Source organism: Poecilia mexicana, unplaced genomic scaffold (genome assembly GCF_051168715.1).
Source record: "Poecilia mexicana isolate PSO_F unplaced genomic scaffold, ASM5116871v1 scaffold_7, whole genome shotgun sequence".
Classification (NCBI taxonomy): domain Eukaryota; kingdom Metazoa; phylum Chordata; class Actinopteri; order Cyprinodontiformes; family Poeciliidae; genus Poecilia; species Poecilia mexicana.
This window is the reverse complement of record NW_028263376.1, coordinates 13,945,212-13,969,310: the sequence shown is the minus strand read 5'-3', so window position 1 is coordinate 13,969,310 and position 24,099 is coordinate 13,945,212. Positions and strand designations below refer to the sequence as shown.

At 37.9% G+C, this 24,099-nt stretch overlaps 1 protein-coding gene across 1 annotated transcript in view; it reads right to left on the bottom strand.

The window, feature by feature from the left end:
- The window catches only part of spryd3 (SPRY domain containing 3), a 49,833-nt gene that overhangs the window by 15,032 nt on the left and 10,702 nt on the right, over positions 1 to 24,099 (bottom strand). Inside the window, exons 7-8 of the mRNA XM_014991917.2 lie at positions 12,452 to 12,601; positions 5,368 to 5,425 (exon numbers count right to left, since the gene is read on the bottom strand). Of these exons, the coding sequence (XP_014847403.1) occupies positions 5,368 to 5,425; positions 12,452 to 12,601 (208 nt within the window). The remainder of the gene's footprint in view (positions 1 to 5,367; positions 5,426 to 12,451; positions 12,602 to 24,099) is intronic.

Sequence of the window (24,099 nt, the reverse complement as noted above, 5' to 3'; positions counted from 1 at the left end):
AATATCAATACATATTTATATAACTATTCAAACACAAATAAATAATGATAATAATGACAAATAAATAATGATTAAAACTGAATAATATATATTGGATACATGTTTATATGTTTACATGTATATACATATATATAGACATATGTATATGTTTTTCAGCCGACGAGTTCTAGCTTCAGAGTGATTCAGCAGCTGAGACTGAGTCCAAAATCCGAAGCGAGATTCATCCGTGCTGCAGTGAATCAGTCTCTCTTTAAATATATTTCCCACTTCTTCCTCACATCTTGTCTTTAAGAAACCTTCAAAACAAAAAACGGAAGATTTGGGATGTATCTTACTTTGACAGAGTGAAAAATTACATATAAATAATAGTCTTTACCACCTGTGTAAGCTTTGCTGGTGAATGTTATAACACATAATATAATATATTTTATAATATATGTTACATTGTTTCATTTCTAATGGAGGCTCTTGTGTCAGATAATCTAAGTCAATGTTAGAGAATAATTAATTTTTTTTAGATTTACGGAATCTCAGTTAGCCTTCATAGCGGGGCTGAACCCGTATTACACCAAGCACTGTAGCTAATATTAGCTGGTATCTCGCCGGTGGACATAAATACACTAAAGTAATATTCTAATCACAAAATAAACACAATAATATGTCCATCTTACTTGTGAAATGTTGTTTGTGGAGCCCTGACATCAATAGTCCATCGATCTGAACAACAATATCCCTCAGTGCTGAGGCATCTTCTGCTGTTTTGGTTGAGCAAAGTAGGAGGGACGACCCATTCAAGATGGCCGCCGTATTTCCTGCGCCGGAGCAGCCAAAGCGGGGTCTACTCTTATATTATGTCTATGGTTTCAGCTGCAGCCTGACCGCAGACAGACAGGAGAAGACCGCAGCCTGCTCAGCACGGGGCGCAGCAGAACCTCAGATAAGGGAGATGTTCCGTGATTTGTGGCAAGTTTCATTTGAGGGGGCAAGACGTTTTTTTGAGGGGGCACTGCCCCCTTTTGCCCCAGCATATAGCCGGCCCCGTATGGACAGCATGTCGTTTCCACTGAGGTGAATAAGTTTTTATGACATCAACCTCTATGAAGGATGAGGATCAATTTAGATAAAGTGCCCCCTTAAATTGTTATAGAACTATGTTATTAAACCCCTGACGCCCTGTTAGGTAAGAAGGCATTGTTCTTTTTAGATAACATGTTGCTATTGGACAGCTGTTTTTGGAGATGTAGATCAAATTAGAGCATGTCGCTGATGCTCACACAACATTTTAATGCTGTGTGGATGTCATAATAGCATCACATGGAGTCCAAGTAAAATCAAGAGTCCTTTCAATTAAAATTTAAACCAAAATATAAATTTAAGTGGAAATGTTGTAGTGAAAATAACAAAATCTGGGGAAAGAAAATGAATTTGGACCACATTTTAATGCTGTGTGGATGTCATAATAGCATTATGCATTATCTGCGGCTGCATGGGGGCGATGGCGGTCGGGAGGGACAAACCTTCAGGAGCGGGCGTTTAGTCACAGCACGAGTGAGTCAAAGATGAGAGGTTTTAAAAAGGTTAACGGCCCCATGACCCGCTAACCTGCACCAGGCAGAGCTGGGCAGAGTACCAAAAATCATCAGATAAACCAAAATATAAATTTAAGTGGAAATGTTGTAGTGAAAATAACAAAATGTGGGGAAAGAAAATGGATTTGGACCACATTTTAATGCTGTGTGGATGTCATAATAGCATCACATGGAGTCCAAGTAACATCAAGAGTCCTTTCAATTAAAATTTTTATTGCAATCAATATAAACCCCAATATCTGCTATGAATTAAAGCACTACAAAAACACTGTTTTACAAAACACTTTTGGTTTAGTTTCTACTACAAATGTCTTAGTACTCTTGAAATTACACAAAACCATCTTAAAAGTAACTTTTAAGCAAGAAATAGTTTGTTTAGGTCAATAATTCTTTAATATTGATTAAAAAGTTCTAGCTATAAAATGTCTGGTGCCACTGGAAGATTATTTCACTTATAACTTGTACTTTTTTTAATCAATATTAAGGAATTATTGTCTTAAAATAGCTCCTAGTTCTTACTGAAAACCTACTTGCAAGTTAGTTTTGCCTTATTTCAAATGTAGATGAAATCTACTTTTGTTTTTGCAACAAATGGTTGAGATTAAATCACACACCACAAATTATTTGCTTAAATACATATACACGCTTAAGATCATTCTCTTAGACAAAGTTTTAGTAAGATTTTGTCTTTGTGCATGTATATTTAAGTGAGCTATAATTTGTGGTGTGCGTTTAAATCAGTCAAAAGTTTCACTGGGTGATTATTTCACTTATAAAATGAGAAAAATGTAACAAGTTAAAAAAGTCACTTATAAGTTAGTTTTGTCTGTTTTTAAGTGTACTAAGTTATTTGTATTAGAGACTAGACCAGATATACTTGGTGAGATTTTGTGAGTGAAACGCAAACACATGAGTTTTTTTAGCAACAGCAGACAGAAAATAAGGGAATTAAAGTTTTAATAATCTCTTATTGAAGCATGCTGTGGTGATAGGGCGCTCTGCGGTGCATATAAAGCTGGTTTTGCATTAGGTATTTGTCACCCCCCCTGCCAGATAGTGTCCACATGCGATTCCTGAGGTTGCTGGGCTGTAAGCGGAGAGGAGAGGAAGGAGCCGCCGGACCGGAGCTCTCACCGTATCCCAAGCATGGGAAGACAAACCTCTTACACACGGCATGGAAAACCACACGGATCATTTTCAGTCACTAACAAATAAGATTAATGGCGGCTCTGCAGGGGCGTGCGCATATCTGTGGCGTCCAGCAAGCAGTGGCCAAGCCAGATGGACCGCAGTGCAGCAGCTCTGGCACTGGCACGGTCAGCCTCTAAATGACTGGTCCTGTCTGTCACTCGGCACGAAGGCATCATCCGCAGACTCCGGCAGGACGTCCAGCATCAACTGTTATTACTACTAATGCATCCGGAACCATAACTGCAATCTGCAATGGGATATGGCGGATTTAAGACCATAAACTTGAACTAAAAACATGCCGGGAATGCGCGGAGTGGACGGGAAAATGTTCCTTGATTGCTGATCCGGACAACAGATGCACCCTCCAAAAATAACGTGGCAAAAACCAGCAAACAGAAAGTGACTTTTATGCCATTTTTAGAGTAGAAGCAACAAAAATTTACGAGAAAGATCAACAGAGATAAAGTCCAGGTGTCTCCTAAAAGCTCTGGACAGAGAAGGACTAACATGATGTGGCAAAGCATTGTGAGCAGAGTTTTGCAGTAACTAATTACATTTATTTGAGGAGGTTTTTTTTAAATGTACTTTTATTAAACTGTACTTTTTACTTTTACTTTATTATGAAGTATTGCTACTCTTACTTGCATAAAATCTCTGTATTCTCTACTCACCGAATGAAAAGCAAACATGTCTTAACCAAAAGTTCACCAGATTCAGACACACACCTGTAGTTTCATAAGTTTTTTTTTTTTTTTTTTTTTAAAGAAACTGATTTGGAAAAAATGTATTTTGCCTGATTTTATTATTTTTTGCTACTTGTCATTTTCATCCTTAAAATACCAAAGTTTCCACTTAACTATATTTTGGTCCATCTGATTATGTAATTTTTAAATGTTAAATGATTGATAATTTAACAGTAAACTTTTTACTTAAATACTTTTTAAATTATCTTGGATAGATACTTTTTACTTTTACTTGAGTACAACTATGTTGAAGTAGTAATTCTCTTCCTTGAGTATAACTTTTTGGGTTTTCTACCCTCCTCTGATTGTGAGATAAAGGGTACGAAGAGTATCTTGTTCAGAATAATAACAGCCACCTATGAGGTTCTTCCATATCACGGCAGCTAATCTCACAGCTCAGAGAGTGAAGGGTGCTGAAGCCTGGGATGGGAAGCTGTGGATGTTTTATTCAGATCCCTACAGAGATAATCTTCAAAGATCTGCAGGAAACGAGAACAAACTCTGACAATACAGATGACTCACGACGGGTTTTATTTACTCCAAGCTTTCCCAGATATGATCACCATCTCAACCTGACAATATCTTTTCTTTTTTCTCTCCAGCTGTTTGTGTTAGAGACCTCAACATTCCTGTGAAGTTGTTCATTGATAGGATTCCATCTAAACGTTTGTGTGCTAACTTTTTGGCTACGTTCACACTGCAGGCTTTAAAGCTCAATTCCAATTTTTTGAGAAATAACTTTTTTTTGCGTGGTCGTTCACACTTCAAAATATTTGTGACTTGTTTGTGATTTCCTGTGTGAACCCCAAAAGATATAAAGTCATTAAAGTCACACTTAGCGTGCTCAGAGTTTTACTAACCGCCATAAAAAGAAGAAGAAGAAGAAATGTTCACGATTGCAGAAGTAAATGTGGATGCTTATGAAGGAGTGTATATTGTTGTCCGACCAGAACCAGCACATTAACAACTTAGTCCTCATTTGGTCCGCCATGGCTGTTTTTCTTCCCGCTTATGGATATCAGGGGGCAGAATAGAGATGTTTGTTGAGATCGGATGAATCCTGGCCGTTCCTTTCATATTTGAAAAGATCAGACATGTATTAGATATGTATTAGATATGGACCACATATTGAAGTAGCATGGGTAGCCTTCGAAAATACCCAATCTGTGTTGTTCAGGCTGTCAGGAAAGGTCAAATACAGGTCGCATTAAGAGGAAAAAAAATCAGATTTGGGTCACTTCAGGCTGCAGTGTGAACGTAGCTTCTGTCATGAGGGCCAAAATTGTTGCCTCAAAAGTATTCATGGCTCAAAAAAAATTTTAAAACTAAAATCACCAAAAATGTTTTTTTATATGCATTTTATTTTACCTACTCAACAATAGACTAAGGATGGGCTATTTTATTTTCTTTTTTTGTAGGAATAGGACAATATATTACAATTTTCTAATTGTTTTTGGATATCGTCACCTTCTTAAAATAATTATCTAAGTCATTTTTGATAAAAACAAGGTCAGTTGAAAACAGCTGCTGTATTTAGTCAAGTTTTAGTCCAGCAACTAAAACCTGATTTGAGTGCACTTAGGTGTCAATCAGTCGATGCGATTCTATTTCCCATCTATGTAAAAGTAAACCAGAAAGCTTGGAAAAGATTATCACTTTATGTTTTATTAGTAGCTTGTGATTTAAAAGTCGTAGGTTTGTCCTAATTTACTCTTTAATTGTGGAAGCAACAAAATCTAACAGCATCCTCAGACGTTTAAAGGAAGTCTGATTCATTCATTTCTCTTAAACTGGAATAAGAATGAAATTCCTCAAGCTGGAAAGAAATCATGAGAAAGTCCCACCTGCATGATAGGCGACGGACCCTCGGCTCCACCCAGGGTGTCTGTTCTTGGGATAATCCTGAATGAAAAACGAAAGAAATGGTCACTGTAGAGTTCTGCACCCTTAGAAGATATGAGAGCGCCAGTCATTTGGCTCCTTCATCATTTCAAACCATCCTTGTATCAATGCATCTGATGCCTGCTTTTTCTGTAATCTACTAATAGTCTGGTAGAAAAAGGGATTATGGGTTTGAAACTAGGCCTGATGGACTCTGAACATTCAGAACCACATAAAGACAGTTAAAAAGTCGGCCTTCTATCATTTGAAGATCATTTCCAGGATTAAAGGACTAATGTCCCCAGGGTTGTCTCAACTTTCCAGACCTCTCAGGTCTTCTTGCTCTGGTCTACAGAACCAAACGTGGAGAAGCAGCTTTCAGGTTTTAAACTCCTCTAATCTGGATTAATTTCCAGTAAACTGAAAAACACCCGAAACACTGACTTCCTTTAAAACAAGACTAAAAACCTACCTGTTTAGAGTTGAATTTGATTCAAAGCAACTGAAACATTGATAAAATACATTTCATATACATTTCCTTGGTGATCTGGATGACGACATTTTACAAAATGTATTGTTTATTGCTTGTCTCATAAATTATGATTGTAGGATGTTTTTATGATGTGAAGCACTTTTAATTGCCTTGATGCTGAAATATGAAGTGAAAATAAACTTGACTTAATTTAGGTAATTCAGGTGCAAAACATGTAAAATCAGTGGGACACCGCTCCTCGAGGACAGATGTTGGACACCATCTGCACCATTTGCAAACTGATTTCAGTCTATAACCAACTACTCCGACTCAAGATCGCCTTGCTCTGTTTCCATCATCAAATATATGCAGGATAAGTGCTTCTTCTCTACCAAGAGAAATAACCATCGGCCCACTTGTGGATAAGATCAAGGGATGACTCAGAGGTAATTACCAGCGATTTTTATCTGTTTTCTAGGCTGCACCTCTATTATTGTAAAAACACACCACTGAACAAGAGGAAAGATTAACGGGGAAATGACTTCATGATCTTTCATCTTCCATTTGGCCCTCTTTTCTAAACGATTACTTACTTCTTTCCATTCTGTCCTCACTGTTAAGTAAACTCTACTGCACTTATTTTATTATTAACAGGAACAGGAGGCCTACAAAAGACCTTTCATTTCTGTGTTATGATAAGTCAGACATAGAGGATGGCCAAATGGAAAGAAAATAATTAACCAAACATCCAGAAAAGCTGGAGAAGTTAGACTAATTTTTCAAAAACAAAGAAGACAGGTGAAATTATTATTATTATTATTATTAGCACTTGTGTTGGGATGGAAAATCAACAAAAGAATGACTAAATAATTACAATTAAGGCCGCCAACATTTCAAGGGAACGTCATGGATTTTATCTAACAACAGGGCAGGGAATCTGTTAACAAGAAATGGAAATGCAAAGAAAAAAAGAAAGACATAAAGACAGAAGAGAGAGTAAGACATCAGTAGACAAAGACAAGAAGACACAGGAATGCAGCTGCAACCCTGAAACCTCTTCATCCTCCAAGTCTGCTGCTTCTTAACCACAAGCCCAACGATTCCTCCGGCTCTCCATGTGGAGAAGAGCAGCGTCTCAAGAGTTTGCAAAACTGATTGAGACACCAATATAATCTGTAATTTGGAGAAATGGTTCAAGAAAAACAAAAAAAAAAAAAGGTTTGAAAATCCGATAATGATTCTGTTCAGACCGCAGAACTCTAACCAGCTATTAAATGTCTGTTTTCATCACCATCATTGTAGTAACTGTTGTGAACATCACTTTACTGTCTTGATGTGCTTTATGCATTAAATAAGAACTCTCTATAGGTGCAGAAAAACCCAACCAGAAGTTTAAATACACTGAATAAAAAGACACATCCATCTTTTTTTCTCAATGCCTGAAGTTTAATCAGACCAAAATTTTCTTGCTTTAGGTCACTTGGAATCACCAAAATTACTTCCATTTTCCAAAAGCTATATAAATGAGAGGAAGATTCAGAAGTTTACATACGCCTCCTCAGCAAAACATATGAATTGGATCAAATGTTTTGGGTTTCCTTCAACTACTTTCTCTCAATAGTTGCTGGAGTTCTGGACTATTCCTCCTGACAGAACCGGTGGAGCTGAGTCAAGTTTGAAGGCCGCCTCTCTTAGACACACCTTTTCCAATTTTCCCACAAGGCTTTGTGGTGGCCACACCAGAAAATTGGCTTTATTGTCCTTAAGCCACTTTTTAACCACTTTGGCCCGAAGCTGAGGGTTGTTGTCCATTTGGAAAACCAATCTTCCTTTAGATGTTGCTTCAATATTTACTCATAATGTTCTTCCTTCATGGTGACATCTATTTTATGAAGTCCACCAGTTCCTCCTTCAGCAAAACAGCCTCACAATAAGATGCTGCCACCGCCGTGTGTCACAGTTAGGATGACAGAAGCATCGTCCTTTTTCCTCTAAAGATAACAATGGTGGTTATGTCCAAACAGTTCCACTTTAGTTTCATCAAAATAAAGGAAGTTTCTCCAGAAATGAAGTTTCTTTGTCCCTGTGTGCATTTGGAAACCGTAACCTGGCCTTTCGGGCCATGTAGGTACTGGACACATCTCACTGTGGATAATGACACTGTCCCATTGGCTTTGGCTTTTGTTCTGGAGATGATTTGTCCGACACCAGTCCGACACCTGTTTGCTAGAAGGAATGCAAAAGAATGGAAGTCCTGGGTGGCATCCACAGCTTGGTGGAGCAGGACCTCCAATATCAGGTCATCCCATCTAAGTGGAATCTGAGCTTTCCACACTGTGGAAGAGTAAACAGGTCGAGGGGAAAAACCTGTGACAGTGAAGGTGCGGGCTGAGAGGAAAACCATGTGGAAGGAGATACAAATCATCGACTGCAGCTATCACACTGACATATCACAGAGGGGTCTAAAAATAAAGCTTAAGCCAGGTATTACCACAGACGTGAGAGCATGTTGTGTGTGCCGAAGGAACACTATATGGGAGGGTGAAGCAGTGGGCTCTGTTTGTACGTGCCAAACTTATAGGGGTTGGGCAAGGACCATGTGGAGAACTAATGCAGGTCTGTTTGTTTAGCCTCATGTCATCAGGCTAAAACCTCCAGGCCCCCACAGCATAACAATGACTCTCTGATCTGTAAGCATCTGTGTTGGCGTTTCCTTAAAGTTTTATGGATGCAGGGCGGAAAAAGAAAAACAGACAACTTACTTAATTTGCTCTGCTGCTGACAGGATTGCAGATAAGGATCGCAGGGAAGATTAGGCCGTGTAATTTTATCCAAACTATTGCTCAAACACAACATCATGTCCAAACACTGAGTACTCTCCAGTTGAAATCATGAAAGCAAACTTCATGCTAAGGATACTACTATTGTTTCTTGTTGTTGTAATGCTTTGAAAAATGTTGTCTCAATGTTGAGAATTGAGAGGTTATTGTGATAAATGTCAATATTGTTGTTTTGAGACAATTTTAAAGTAATATAATGGTAATAATGGCATAATAAAGCAAGAAAATATTGTCAATGATCAATAAACTTCTAATTCTACTGAACATTTCAATGGAACTGAAAGACATTTTAAATATCCAAAATAAATAAACCTAACACCAAATAAAATAAATAATGAAGTCTCTGTAAACAAAAGGGGAGTAGCTTAGTAGAGACCAAAGCACCAGACTGAAGACTTTCATCATCCAGTTTTTGATAGAGAGAAAAGAGAAATCAATAAATCATGAAAATGGAAATTATTGAGCTTGTTCTAATTTATTGTGCAATTCATTGATTTATTGCTTAAAGTGACATGCCTACTGCTTAACGCTGCATTTTAGAACCAACTTTGGTGCAACTCATGTCATGGTAGTACCATGTCTTCGATGGCGCAGAGGAAAGAAACACTCAGAGTGTTTTCACACCTAATATTCCAGTAGATCCGGTTCGATTGGAGACCAAAATTCCAACATTTGTTTCATTTTCAGCTACTGCAGTTCTGTTTCACACTGCGGTGTGTCAAACCAACTCTTTGAGCAAGCTGTTCCACCACTCACCTGTGGTACCAAGAACTACTAGCATCAACAGTTTTCCAGTCAATCAGTGCCCCAAAAAACAAATGGCGCTCCTGGATCGTAGTATAGTTTTTTGGTCTAGTATCTAGTTTAAATATCTTAGTACACTTGTAATAAGACAAAAGTAACTTTTTAACAAAATATAGGAGCTTGTTTTAAGTCAATAGTTAATTAATATTGATGAAAAAGTACTAGTTCCACTGGCAGATTATTTCATTGTTAAAAGTGAAATAATCTGCCAGTGGAAAGAGTATCTTTTCATCAATATTACAGAATCATTTACTTAAAACAAGCTCCTATATATTGCTGAAAAGTTACTTTTAAATTAGTACACTTGAAATGAGAGTAAACTACAATATTTGCACAAGAATCTATACTAAATTACTTGGTGAGATGTTGTGTTTTTGCAGTGTTGCAAGTGCCAAATAAACACTACTAAATTCTGAGGAAGTGTATGTAAACTTCTGGTTTCAACTGAACAAGTGCGACCTCAGTGCTTTGCCTGCAGCCTCATTTGAAACGCTTAACGTGCCGTAAACAAAACCCATTTCCACATGGCACTTCATCTTCCTGTTCTGCCTCATGTGCAGCCTCGCTCTTACACAGGTGTCAAAGAGGTATTTATTTATAGCGGAGAGCGGGACCTTCCTGCTGCTTCTCAACGAGATCTGGATGAAACCTGAACTTCTGCATGAGCAAACACCGAGCTGTGGATGTGAGGGCTCAGGGTATTCACACTGCCAAATCATAGAAAGCATTAGTTTATTGCAACTGGAGATATGGAAATAAAATGGAAGAGGTTGTATTTTTGAATGGCAGGTCATTGAATTATTTCCAATTCCTCCTTACCGTACCAAACCCATTTGAGCTGTCAGTTGAGTCCATGAGTAATTAGGCTTTAGGGTGGAGGACTGGGATAGGCATTGTTTGACTTAATGAGTGAAACTGGCTTCAGGTTAGCAGGTATTTGTCAATTTGACAAGATAATGGTGTGAGGGGGTGTTAGGGGTGGGGGAATGGGTAGGAAAGTCTGGATCATTTGGAGCTTGCTCTGACTCCTGCATGAATGTGTGGTACAAATTTATCTGTCAACCTTTGTTGCAATATTTCCAAAGGCTGAGCTGGCCACGTCTATTCAGAAAGTTAAGCAGCAAAAATAAAAAAATAAAAAATAGGGAAAAAAAGCCTTAAGTCAACATGTCCAGCAGAAACAGCGGCAGGGAGTTCCTGGTTAAATGGAAAGTGATTTGTGTTAAGATTCCAGCCTGTATTGTTTGCATGCTGGGTGAAACGGATTACTTGGAAAACCTGGAAACTGTTTTGCAACTTTCACGCCACTTTTCCTTGATGGCTTTATAATAGGAGCCAGATGTAGCAGGAAAAGGACCACGAGAATTAATAAAGTAAAATAGTGCTGAGCTCTAAGCTCGAAGGAATGGCTGCAGGTAACCTAAAGTAAACATTAAAATACAAGCAGTGAATGTGTGTGTTTAGCTTTCAAAGAACAAAGAAGTTGTTTGTGAAGATGACAAAAAGCGACATTTCTGTGATTAGTTGGGTAACTTCGTAGAAATTACGTGGCTTTGACTTTTAATCAAACACAAAGACGTCTGCTCTGACTTCTAAGAAAGAGTGAACTGTTCCTTTAATTCAAGTGGCTGCTTATTCACATCACTGTTTGCTATTGGTGCAGTTTGTTTATCTGAGTTATCAGCTTCTAAATTATTCTTCACTTTAAGAGTAAATACTTTCAGTCGAGATTTATAGACTCAGATCTTGAGATATTTCTGCATTTTTTTACAACATTCTGGATATTTTAATAAGAAGCACTCATCTAGTTTAATTTAATTATCTATAAGATAAAAACTTTGCTTCTGGTGTGGTGGTAAAGAGCTACTTCACTGCATGCACATTGATATGCTTGTTTTGTTTTTGTTTTTTAAATCAAAACCACCAAGACAACTACCCTCACTACCCAAAAGCATGATGCTGCCACCACCATGCTTCACTGTAGAGATGGCACTGACCTGTGCCTGGTGTCATCCAAACATTATGCCTGCCAGTCACACCGAAGAGTTTAATTTTGGTCTCATCAGACCGCAAGTGTTGTCAGTCATTTTGCACAGAAAACAGAAAATTTTACCAAGTATTTTTATCTACTTTTTTAGAACAGTTGAAATAAGACAAAACTAAATTACAAGTAACTTTCCAGCAAGAAATATGAGCTTGTTTTAAGTCAAAAATTCCTTAATAAAGTACTAGTTCCTTCAGCAAATTGTTTCACTTAAAAGAAGACATTTTTCCTGTGCTATAATCTATTATTTTTGTTAAAACAATATACATTGCTGAAAAGTTACTTTTAAATTAGTTTCGTGTTACTTCAAATATACTCAGATATTTGCACTAAAAAAACTTGGTAAAATTTTGTGTTTTTGCAGTGAAGACCAGCAAAACCTTCAACCAAATAAGGAAATTGTGCAGCTTTCTTTTTAAGGTAAACATATTCAATCCTATATCCCAGCTATAATAATTTGTCCTTTTCTGTTTGTTAATTAGAATATTTGAAATTATTTTGCAGTTGTAAAAAGAAACTAACTTAAATAAGGAATAAGGATTTATGAGTGTTTTCAATGTGCTGATTTTGGCACATGGTGCAAAAGGTTTTATGATCAACATCTTGTCTCCATCAAATCAGCTTTTTATTTATGTGAAAGGAGAGAATTCCATTTCCTGGAAATGGAAAGCAAAAATTTCCCACAAGGAAGTCTGAGGAAGACTTTATGGTGTTGGAAGAAGAAATGTGCATAACTAAACTCCGCTGAGCTACACTGTTTTCACTCTGTTGCACTAAGTAGAAATAAAATGCTACGGCCAAATGCTAAAGAAAAGGAGAGTACGGAGAGTACCCCTCTGAGCACAGGTGTGTCTGAAGTTATCCAAGCATTTACTTTGACAGCTCACCCTTCTTGCCAAGCCCAAGGCGATGTAGCACTTCTCCCCAGCATCAACTATCTCCACTTCATAGTAGTGGCAGCGGGTGGTGAGTGGCTGGCGGGCCTGAGCCAAACCAACGTCCATGATGCTCTTTCCTTTGCCAACATATTCCAGGAGCTGAGAGAGAGTCACAGAGAAAAGAAAAAAATGAGGTTTTATTTATTTTTCCATAGTCAGGTGCACCAATTTAATACGACAAAGGTTGTAATTATTTACTGTGTTTCCAGTAACCAGAAACAAGGTCTTGATATGGAGATTGTAAGTTTTCATTTACAAGGATCATGCACTGCAAAAACACAAAAACTTACCAAGTATTTTTGGTCTAGTTTCTGGAGCAAATATCTCAATACACTTCAAATAAGACAAAACTAGCTTTCAGATAACCTTTCAGCAAGATCCAAAAACTTATGTCAATAATTACATGGGGAAAATGTACTGAAATTTGACAACACTAAACTTTATTATTGTTAGCTTGTTTTAAGTAAAACATTCCTTAACATTTATGGAAAAATACTAGTTATTAGTGAAATAATCTGCCAGTGGAACAAGATATCTTAACTTATAATATGGGAAAAATTAATTTTTTCACTGGCAGATGTATTTACTTTTGAAAAGTTACATTTAAGTTAATTTTGTCTTATTTTACATGTACCAAGTTACCTATACTAGAAACTAGACTAAAAAAATACTTGGTAAGATTTTGTGTTTTTGCAGTGTGTACACCAAATATTTCCCTTCTTAAAGCTCCCTGTGGTGGCTGGTTTCTGCAAACCAAGCTCTGTAGCACTTCAACCTGGAGGTCAAAATGTAAACCATTTGTGTCCAGAATGTGTGTGGTCTGCAGAATTGTTAGTATGTTCGTTTGCCAACATGTCCAAAATTTTCCCCAGGAAATCAGGCTTATCTATTAAACAAATAGTGTATGTTACGTCATCAAAAGCAACTTAAGGTAATAGGAGTGTTATTTTCCAATGGCGTTGTGTCAGGTGAAACAAAAGGACAAGGCAGCCAGGTGGTGATGGGAATAAGAATCATATTTTCCCTTGTTTTGAACACAGGACTATCCCTAAGATTCAGCTCATTCTCTGAGTTCAGGTTTAATGGAAAACACACCTGATCAAACTTGAACTTCATGACTTACCTCCTCCAAGGGAACCAGACTGACGCAGAGATTTACCCACACAGCTAGCTTTTGCAGGTGCTTCCTAAATGAGTGGGCACTGTGATAAATTGAAGCGTCCAAACCCAGTAAAATCCCCACCAAAACGCCCACGGTGACTTACCTACAAGTACGGACAGGGATGTATATCATAATACTGCTACTTTCCAGGCTATTTTAATCTATTTTATTATAGACGGGAGGATTTGGATGAGCAGGAGGGCAGCTGAGCAACCACAAAGCCTTTAGGCTGAGAAATGTTTCCATTCAACATCGGTATTTGAGAGTGAGTACCCAGAAATGAAAACAGCCCCTGGTGAAAGGCTGAGATGACAGATGAGATGGGGGGTGGACAAAATCGCCGGTATATTACACCTTTGTCTTTCTGAGTGTGCAACCCCACCTGGGAGTGCTTGTCACTAGCCAGACACTTAATGGACACACCCCATGGAAAGAGTTTAATCATCTGGGTTAAAGAAGTTCCATGTTTGACAAAACCTTTTCTGAGAAAACCAACTTTCTTCTTTTGTGCAATGTTAGCTAAGTAATTGTAAGTAACAGCAATAGTTAAACCACCCTAAAAAACATTTAGAAACATTTTCTCACCGTACAAACATAATCATGGCTGGTTTCTCCAAAACCTCCCAATATAATAATACGACTGACCTGGTCATTTGACAGCTACATCCACACCAAGTCATTTTAAGATCCTTGAGTAGTCTCATTAGAATAAAATGTGTTATTCTGCTTCTTTTATTTTGAAAAACTGGCTAGAAATGCATTCTTAATAAACAATAATGGCCTTGAGCAAAGCGCTACTCACTTTTAAGTGCAAAACCAAAAGTTTTAACCTGGGACAGTAAAATGTACATATCACATAGTCAAAGGAATCGAGCGCACAAAATTCAAAATGTGATTTTCACTGAAGTGAGCTGATCAAACCAAGGCTCTGAAGCCTGGAGTAGTTATTTGGGAGTCACTGCAACTCTTATAAGATTACATTTTTAATCTTATCAGATCCTCTTTGCACTTCTCATCACTGAGTACAATAATAGATATATTTTGCACATTAAAAACTCACAACTTGCACTCTGTCTCCCAGCAACCAGCCTATCTGTGCAAATTGGAGGCGTGTGTGCTTCTCCCAGCTGGGAAGCCCAGCTCAGGTGCATCTTTCTTGGCAAAGGGCCTGGTCATCATGGCACTGTATTTACTGCTGTGAAGTTCATGGATGGCTCATTTCAGCTGCTTCCTTTTAATTATATCCACAGCAGGAGGAGATGCGTAATGCAGCTGCACCGCTAAGAGCAATAAAGCAAGTTACTTGGACCTGGTTAATGAGGTTATAGTCTCGGCATGAGCTAACTTTGGTCTTTCCTTTCTCAAATTCTCTGACGCCAGTCGGCTTAATGGAGAGCCCCTTCACTGCTCCATCCTTGGTGAACGAAGGAGCGTTACAGAAGATTCTTCCTCCCAGCAGACCTGATAATTTATAACAATCACTGCTCCAAACAAACTCAATAAATGGTAACGTCACTGAAGTTTTTCTAATTTCTTTGAAATAGTCTGTTTTATGCACATACACCTGAGTATTTTCTACATTTTTAAATGTATCCTACTTAGCTGCACGTTTTTTTGAAACAAGTAAGTGTTTCATACAAATATTTTGACATGACTTAAGCCCTAAGGGGAAACCAGTTAGAGAACCTTGACATTTAAATGATCACAGCTTATGTAGAAAATACATATACAGTAAAGTGACTTGGCCTTACAGGATAATTGCGCCTTATAATGATGATAATCATTATCATCATTATAATAATGATTATAATGATGATAATCATTATCATCATTATGATGATAATGATAACTACATAACGGTAGTTATGTCGGCTACCGTTACATAACTCTATTGGCCACAACTTGTCTCTCTTGGTACAAAAAAGATACAAACAAAATCTCAACAAAGTAAAATAGGTCATTTATGAGAATTAATGCATTCATTTTTTTGGACAAAAAGATCTTAGGGAAATTTTATTCTTTTTTTTTAATAGATCATAATAAAAATGGAAGAAAACCCAAAAAACAGCAACCAACTAGGTTTCACAAAATCATTATTTAACCATTTTCTCTGCACAAAAATTAAATCTTTTCACATTCCCCAGAGCCAAAACAGGTTACAACATTATCCTCTGCTTTTTTGTTGCAGACTGCCCTTTCCGTATGTACCCTTGTGTCTCCTTAACCCGCTGTACTTTCATGCCTGGACAACTGTTTTTCTTTAGGGAGAGGAGGAAAGAGTTTCAGTGTGGTGAGCTCTTAGTCACACCTTTCTTCTTTACTTCTTGCTGCTGAGTAACAGAGAGCGAGACCAGCGAGCTGAAAGAAAGATGTAGCCTTGAGCGAAGCATGCCTCGCTGGTATAGCCAACAATCTCGCTCCCTCTCTTTTTCTATTGCCGTCTCGCTCCTTTAATTTTGACAGGTGAGAATCGTGATGGTAATGTGCAAGGCCTTGTTTTGTTGAGCTGCTACCTGGGAGACAGATGCAACACCCAGAGAGAGGTCCTGCTGGTTTCCTGTCACACCTATAAAGTCTTAAAGGAAGGCGAAACTAAAATTAGGAGATTTCACTTAAAACCTTTTGCTTAAGCAAAATTTTTTTTTTGATTTCTGTTGTGGCATTTATATGGCACTCCAAAACACCAAAATGTTTTGGTAATAATTAAAAGTCATGGAAAAAAGTCAGTAAATCCTAAAAAATAATTTGATCGTCTGCATTTTAACGACTACATTTTCAAGAAAAACTGCAATGATAAAACAAGGATTCATAAATGTTAATAGAAACATTAACAAATGCAAGTAACTACTGCAAGATAGCTTCAGGATGCTCTAAAATTAAACCAGAAGGTGACTTGAAATGACCGACTTTCAGGCTGACCAGAGTATCAAATAAAAAGCTAAATGGATTTTATTTCTGGTTTGTGAACGTGCTATTAGTTTGTCCTGGAAAAAGAAGTCTTTAATCACAGCTGTTACTGAGAGAAGACTCAAAACTTTAAGAAGCTGCAGCACAGAAGAGTCGTTTCTATGAATATAATTAAGCCTCAAACATCCAAAATGCAAATTAGGGCTGATTTATCCGAGAGTGGACCCCAGCATATTCACAGCTCAGTATTTTCATGTGGAACTTAACTTTAAATTATTTACAGAAAATCTCCCAATTCCAATTTTTTTTTTTTTTTTTTGCAGAGCTCATCTAAAATATCTCAAAGAGTTTAGGAAGCTGAAATACAAAAATGCAATGCTACTAGACACACAACTGACTGGCGTCTGAAAAATAGCAAATTTAGAAGCACCATTTATTAATGCTAATTAAAGTATATATGGCATTAGAACTTTCAAAGTTGGTGGATTTAAAAGTTTCTAGACGGTGTCTCAAGCATTAACAGATTTTACTATTCACAGGCAGCTTTGGTTTATTTTAAAAACAACAGTGAAAGTTGTAACTGTCTACTTAAATCACTATAATGACTATTCACACATGGTGTGATGATGCCTCGCTTCCTAAAACTGCAGTTATAGTTTCCGGTCAATATTGAAACATATGCAACACGCGGCTCTAGAAATAAAGACATAAAAGTTACGTTGTGAAACAACTCCTTTCATGTTGCTAAAGGAGCTACAATAAGGTAAACAATTCAACGACGACATCACGTCGCTGTCTGACCAAACTGCTACATTTTTGAAGATACAATGTCATTGTCAAAAGCTCATCCTGTTTTTTACACTTTTCAGTTAATATTTATTAATAAAACCCCAAAGAGATGTTAAGTATTCATATTAATAGAGCTTAAAATAAAATAGCATCCATTCCAATTTACTTTAAAGTTTTTTAAATACAAATGCAAAGTATGGTATGTTTTTTTTAACCATCTCTTTGACTATGCAGCAAAGTCAGTGAATTTTTAGGTGATCAATGCCAAGACTGTTATAAAACAAGGTTAATCTCCACACACCTCTGTGGAAACATGGCTCACAATCACCTGTGTAGGAGAGAGTGGAGAGCAAACAAACTGAAGATTTGAAACTGGAACTTCCACCACAGTGCTGACTATGAATACAAGGGAATACCTCCAGATGACAGACTGTGCAATGGGATAAAGAAAGACAAGCGCAGGCAGAACAGCGTTGCAGTTCTGTAATTTGTTAACACATGCAAACGGAATCAGATTAACAGAAGGACTTTTCCCTGTCAGGACTCCTGGTTGTATAACATTACCAAAAACAGTTAGCTTGGCTACTGAAGAAATCAATTAGCAAATCTCTCAGCTTTTCAAACTTTAAACTCAATTACGGTTACGTTTGGTCCAACATCCTCATCAAATCCAAGTTTAAACATCAGAAGTAATTTAACACAGCTCAGGTAGCCACCAGAGCTGTTCCCGATTCATTCTACGCTCCACAATTAATGTAATATTCACCTTATAAATCATCATTTCTAAAAGACCGAGTAGCACAGAAGACAGCCGACTGGTAGCTGTGCCACAATTTTAAATCCAACAATCTAAAAATGTTCTGAGGTTCACAAACAATTTATTTCTTTCACTTGTCAGTTGTGCACAAGTTAAACAAAAGATTTCTGTTCTGACATAATCAAACATTTTTTATTAGATTAAAATGATTGGGAATCATTGGCATGCAGTTTTACAAAACTTTTTGTAGTAGCTTGAGTGGAATATGGCATGTCATCAGCCAGTGAATCTCCTTTGCCAGAACAAGTTAAATGGTGGCTGCCCAGCAAGTTGCAGAGGTGAGTCTTCCATAAATCAAACTTTACTGCAGTGCTTAGTCAAATCAAGCCTCAAAGGGCAGCTTAAGAAAATAATCAGAGGCACCAAGAAAATTTGATGGAATATGTAGCAGTGTCTCATAAAATACCTGAACTCACTATAACGGGAGGGAAAGTAGGCGTAATCAAACCTTTGACAACTTAATCAGAACAAAAATTGACAGAAAACAGTGGGAACAAGGCGTAAATTTTCTCTAATGGGTTGCAACTGAAAAAACTACTCATGACACGTTAGAAGAACATGACAAACTTGCAAATAGCACCAAATCCACCCTCCAAGCTAACCGCATCTCAATACAATAAATAATCTCCAGGATGCGCTGGAACATGCCACACGAGAACCACGCCTTAACCCACAGAACCCAAAGAGCCGCTGCCAGCACTGCTGCCAAACACCGCAGGACATGCATAGAGGTCCCGCGTTCATGTCTCGACACATAGCACCCATTACATTAGAATGACAGCTACCATGTCAAAAATGATGCAGATGGCTTTCATGTTGTTACTGATGGAGGTTGCAGGTTGATGCCACAACAAATGACATAATATACTTAAATACAACTCCTGTGGGAAACAGCAAATCACTGCCTGAACACTTTGACAACATTAATGAGGTTTTTACTGGTGGTAGAGGTAATAGTTTGGGGTCCACTAGAGCTCAAAATGTCAAAAATCTTTGGGTTCTCCACTTACCTCTGCTCAAAAGGTATTTGAAGAGAGTCTTGGGAAACTAGATTGGTCAATATTGGAATTGCATCATAACTTTTGACTCTTGGCTTTAGTTTTTACACTGATGCAGCTGAAGAATGTTTTTTGTCTGTGTTTGAGTCTAAATGATTCCTGAAAGCTAGAAGACCTGAGATGTCCCACATTGAGACGTGTGATGTAGAAGGAAAGATGGAGAAAAAAGGGAAAGGGAAAGAAAGAAGGAATATAGGAAAGGAAAGAATGAATGAATGAATGAACAGAGGAAAAATGGTAAGAAAAAAGATCAGAAACAAGAATGTTAGGAAGGAAGGACAGGAGAGAAAGGATGAAGAAAGGAAGCAAAGAAGCAAGGTAAGAAAGAGGGAAGAAAGGAAGAATCCAAGGAAGGAAAGGATGAAGAAAATGGGTGTAGGAGGGAAGGAAAGAATGAAGGTTATGAAGGAAGGAAAAATAGGAAGGGTAGGAAGAAAGGAAGGGACGAAGGAAGGGGAATGCAAAGATGAAAGGAAGGAAGTTAGAAAGAAAGGAAGAAGAGAAAGATAGGATTGAAAGAAAGAACAAAAGAAAAACAAACAAATGAAAGAAAGAAGGATGAAAGGAGAGATGGAAACAGGACAGATGATGGTGTCGACAGATCAGCTGATGTTCTGGTGAAGACCCTGCAGTATTATCGATACATCTCCTCCTTTCATGAGACCAGGCGATCTCCTAGACAACGACATGAATGGCAAGACGTTTCACTCCCAGGCGTAAGGGAGCCACAGAGAGGAACGGATGCTCAAAAAGCAACGACTGGATGACTGGGGAAACAGACAACTGCAGCCTCAGGTGGCGTCCACTTTACTTATCGGCCCGCTCATCCGCAGCTGACGGGATTAAGTTGGTGGGCAGAGAGACTGCTGTGACAACAGGAGGTGGAGGGACTGCAGGCTCGTGTTCGTAGTGAGCCGCACGTACGCAGTGGACCGCCAGCCAAATAGCTCCTCTCAAGAGAAACGGTGAAACAGCAAACAGGGTGGCGAGCTGAAAAAGCCTCATTAGGTGGACTATGACCAAACACACAGGCCGTGTTTGCATAGGAGACCTTTGTCTTGAGCAGTCATGATGAAGGTAGAAAACAAATACGTGGATCCATGTGTGCAGGCGTAAACTTAAAGAAACGAAGGCGGCCGATCACATTCAAGGTTACACGTAATTGATTGGTGGTAAACTCTAAGAAGCTTTAAAACCCAAACCAAACAGATCAGTCACAGGTTTGAGAAGAGGGAGAGGCCTCCATTGTTAGAAAAGAAGTGGAATAAAGGAGGTTTTTTAATTTATGTGTTTTCTGTCTGTCTAGAAGTCTCTTGGTACACAAGGTCAGGTGAAGAGTTTTTATAGACAGCTAATTGCATTTTCTAACAGTTTAAGGCAAAAGGAACTGATTTGGGTCAAACGTTTGACATTATGATCATGTGAGCTATGATTTTCATAGAGTGAATGATGAGATATTAATGATTTTAAGATGATTTGACAAAAGTTTTACTACTTCTTGGTTTTGCTTATCATATAACTGGGGATTTCCAGGTAAAGGTATTCTTGACTGGACTCAACTCAATAATGGGATTTCCCCATCAACTGCACCCAGTGCATTTGCTATAACATGTGGCCCGTTGTAATAAGCAATAAATCAATAAATCAATTAATCACAATAAATTTCTATTTGCATAATTTATAATTTTTTCTACCAAAAAATTGGTCTCGATTAGTTTTTTTTTTCTTTAGAGATAATTTTGTTTCGACTTCATAATTCTTTTTTTTGTTATTTCTGTTGTTTTGTTTATTTATGTGGGATATTTAAAATGTCTTCCAGTTCCAGTGTTAAATGTTGATTAGAACTTAAACGTTTATCACTGCAAAACACAAAATCTTACCAAGTAATTTTAGTCTAGTTTCTAGAGAAAATTTCTTAATACACTTGTAATAAGACAAACTTACTTAAAAGTGACTTTTCAGCTAGAAATAGGCACTTGTTTTAGGAAAATAATTCCTTAATATTAATGAAAAAGTACTTGTTCTATTGGCAGATAAATGAACTTATAATGTGGGGAAAATGTCTTGCTAAAAGTGGTTTCTTGGGTCTGTATTTTTCTCTCCTTCAGACTTCAAGTGTGTTTTCTTCTGTTCTCTATCATTGTTTCTCCTCTATTCTTATCTCTCTCTTTCCTTTTTAAGTTTGTACCCTGCCGATTTTCTTTTCCTCTTTCTTTTACATCTATGTGTCCATTTCATTTGACATAAATCCAAAACAATTTTCAGTCATAGCTAAAGAGATTGTCTACAAATAATCCACTGGATTCCTGACGCATTATTACAGTTACCTCCTTGAAAGAACAAAGAAAAAAGCTGGAAAGTCAAACATTTTTCAATATTAATTTTAAATTGGGTGCAATAAAAGGAGCAGTTTTCTTGTCTGCGGGATCTTTTCGATGCAGAGATGAAGTGAACGATGTTAAGCAGCCGTTCTGCTCAACTAATTCAGTCAGAATGACAGAGTGGTACCAGCTGCCCTGTTGTCGTTAGCGTCTGGCCCCTGAGCTCAATGAGATTACTGAAAGGTCATTTTGTGGCAGAGCTGGAAACGCAGTGCAAATTAAGTTTTTGTGATTGAGTTAATTTTCATCAACTTTCATTAACTTTAAAATTACAATAATTGTATTTAGCTGGATCATTCGTCACAGCAATTTGGGATTAATAAAAATCCACAAATTTTCATTAATTTGTTGAACAAAGAGAATATATGAGTATAGACATTAAGAATGCAGTGAACTTAGAGCTCACAGCTGTAATGGAGCACGAAGCTGTAATGGAGCTCGATCACATTAAAGCTCAAATATGACCAATTTTTAAGGATCAAAATGGAACAGAAGAGCATAAGTGGAGGTCCTCTGTCCTTCCACAGACATGACTAAAGTCTTAATCACAAAACAGTGTTTCAAAAGTTTAATTGCTGACAATCTGTGCAAAACAACCAACCCGAACCTCCCCTCTAACTGCCTATCAGAAACATTCTAGCTCAACCCTAGTCTTCAGAGATCAGGGACGGTGGGTACTTACGCACTAAATACCAATAGAGTGGAAAAGGCGACCAGAAAATCGGCAACCCCCCCCAACACTATGGCTGTGCCCCCGAGACAACTGCTCCAACCATATGATCTCGCACTACTGTTTTTGAGCACATGAATCCCAAAGGGGAGACACGTTAGGCCTACAGGGGAACCAGTTCAGATCAGACATAATGAATTGCACAAATCAGACAACAATCAAGACTTACCAGTGAGCTCATCAGATGAGATGAAAACAAGCAACATACCCCAAACCAGAGAAAAAAGAAACAAAAAACATTTCCCCAAAACTAAACTCAAGATTTCCATACTAGCTTCCCAGTTAAATTAACAAACAATGTTTACTAATTAACTAACATAACAAACCTAACATAAATTTGAACGAGCCCCCAATTTGTTATGGTCCGGCTCTTAAACCATAACAAATGAAAGGGAAGCAACACCCGGGATAACTTAAAAGGGAATTTATTTAACAAAAAATCATAACTGGTTGGGGAAGAAAGGGAGAAGAGGAGAGAGTGGCAGGGAGACAAAAAGAATGAGCTGCTTAGTCAAAGAAAGTGGTGCATCTTAAGGTGGATCTGACGTCATCTGGAGACACTGGCCAGCTGCCTCCACTTCCAATCAGCACCAATTAAGGAGTCCAAAACATGGACGCTAGAGACCCAAAGGAAAAGGCCTTGGGCCGTAACAATGAGTATAGACATTAAGAATGCAGTGAACTTAGAGCTCACAGCTGTAATGGAGCACGAAGCTGTAATGGAGCTCGATCACATTAAAGCTCAAATATGACCAATTTTTAAGGATCAAAATGGAACAGAAGAGCATAAGTGGAGGACAGTTTATAGTGAACTCTGCATCAAATTGATCAACACATCAGTAGAGAGGAGGTACGGGTCGGTTTCTAAGCTAGCTATTTGCAACTTTTGTAAACACCGCCATCTATGAGCTCCAACCTTTGTGTTACACTCACAAACGAATTAGCTGACTCAAAGAAGTAGAAGCCATGAATAAACTGGAGAAAACAACTTGGGAAAACTATTTCAGTAGCTCTCTTCAATATTCCCGTCCATGACTTCTGAGGTCAATCATGGCGCCTCGAGTGATTAAATGACATAGTTGCAAAGGTTAACATCTTGTTGAACTTGTATGTTAGTTTTGTCTTATTTCAAGTGAAGAAATTAGACCAAAAATACTTGGTAAGATTTGGTGTTTTTGAGTGTGGGAAGAGATGTTTGGCAACAATGCAGATGAATTTTGGCTCCAAAAAGGAGCGTCCGTCCTCTGTATCGTAATGTAAACTGTTCACAAAAGCAAAGACTTAGCTGTAGACAAGTCACTACCATCACTACTTTACTCTGTGTTTTTTGTGCCTTTGAATGTGTCAGTGATGCCTCATCAAAAGCATACCAGTCAGATTTGTTATTTATCTTCCCGTCAACTTGCTCCCCGTTTCTTAATTTGTAAAGATGGCCATTATACGGAACAGTGATTACATAAACAGGAACGTGTAAAAACTCTTCCACGGTATAGGCTAAAGATTAAAGAGGCGCTGCGGGTGAAATCACAGGAGGAGCTTAAGAGATGCAAAGCATCTACTGCAACCAAACGACAGATCGGTAATTCCACGGAAACCACAAAGGCTGGAAAAGTGCTGCATGCACAGGCGCAAATCAAAATGGGGGAAATGTTTCCATGGTCCCTAAGAACACAACAAAGCAAAAATACTTAATGAAATCTGCAGCGGAGATGAGACTCTGCTCCTTTAATCCTATTTGGAATAATTTTGAATT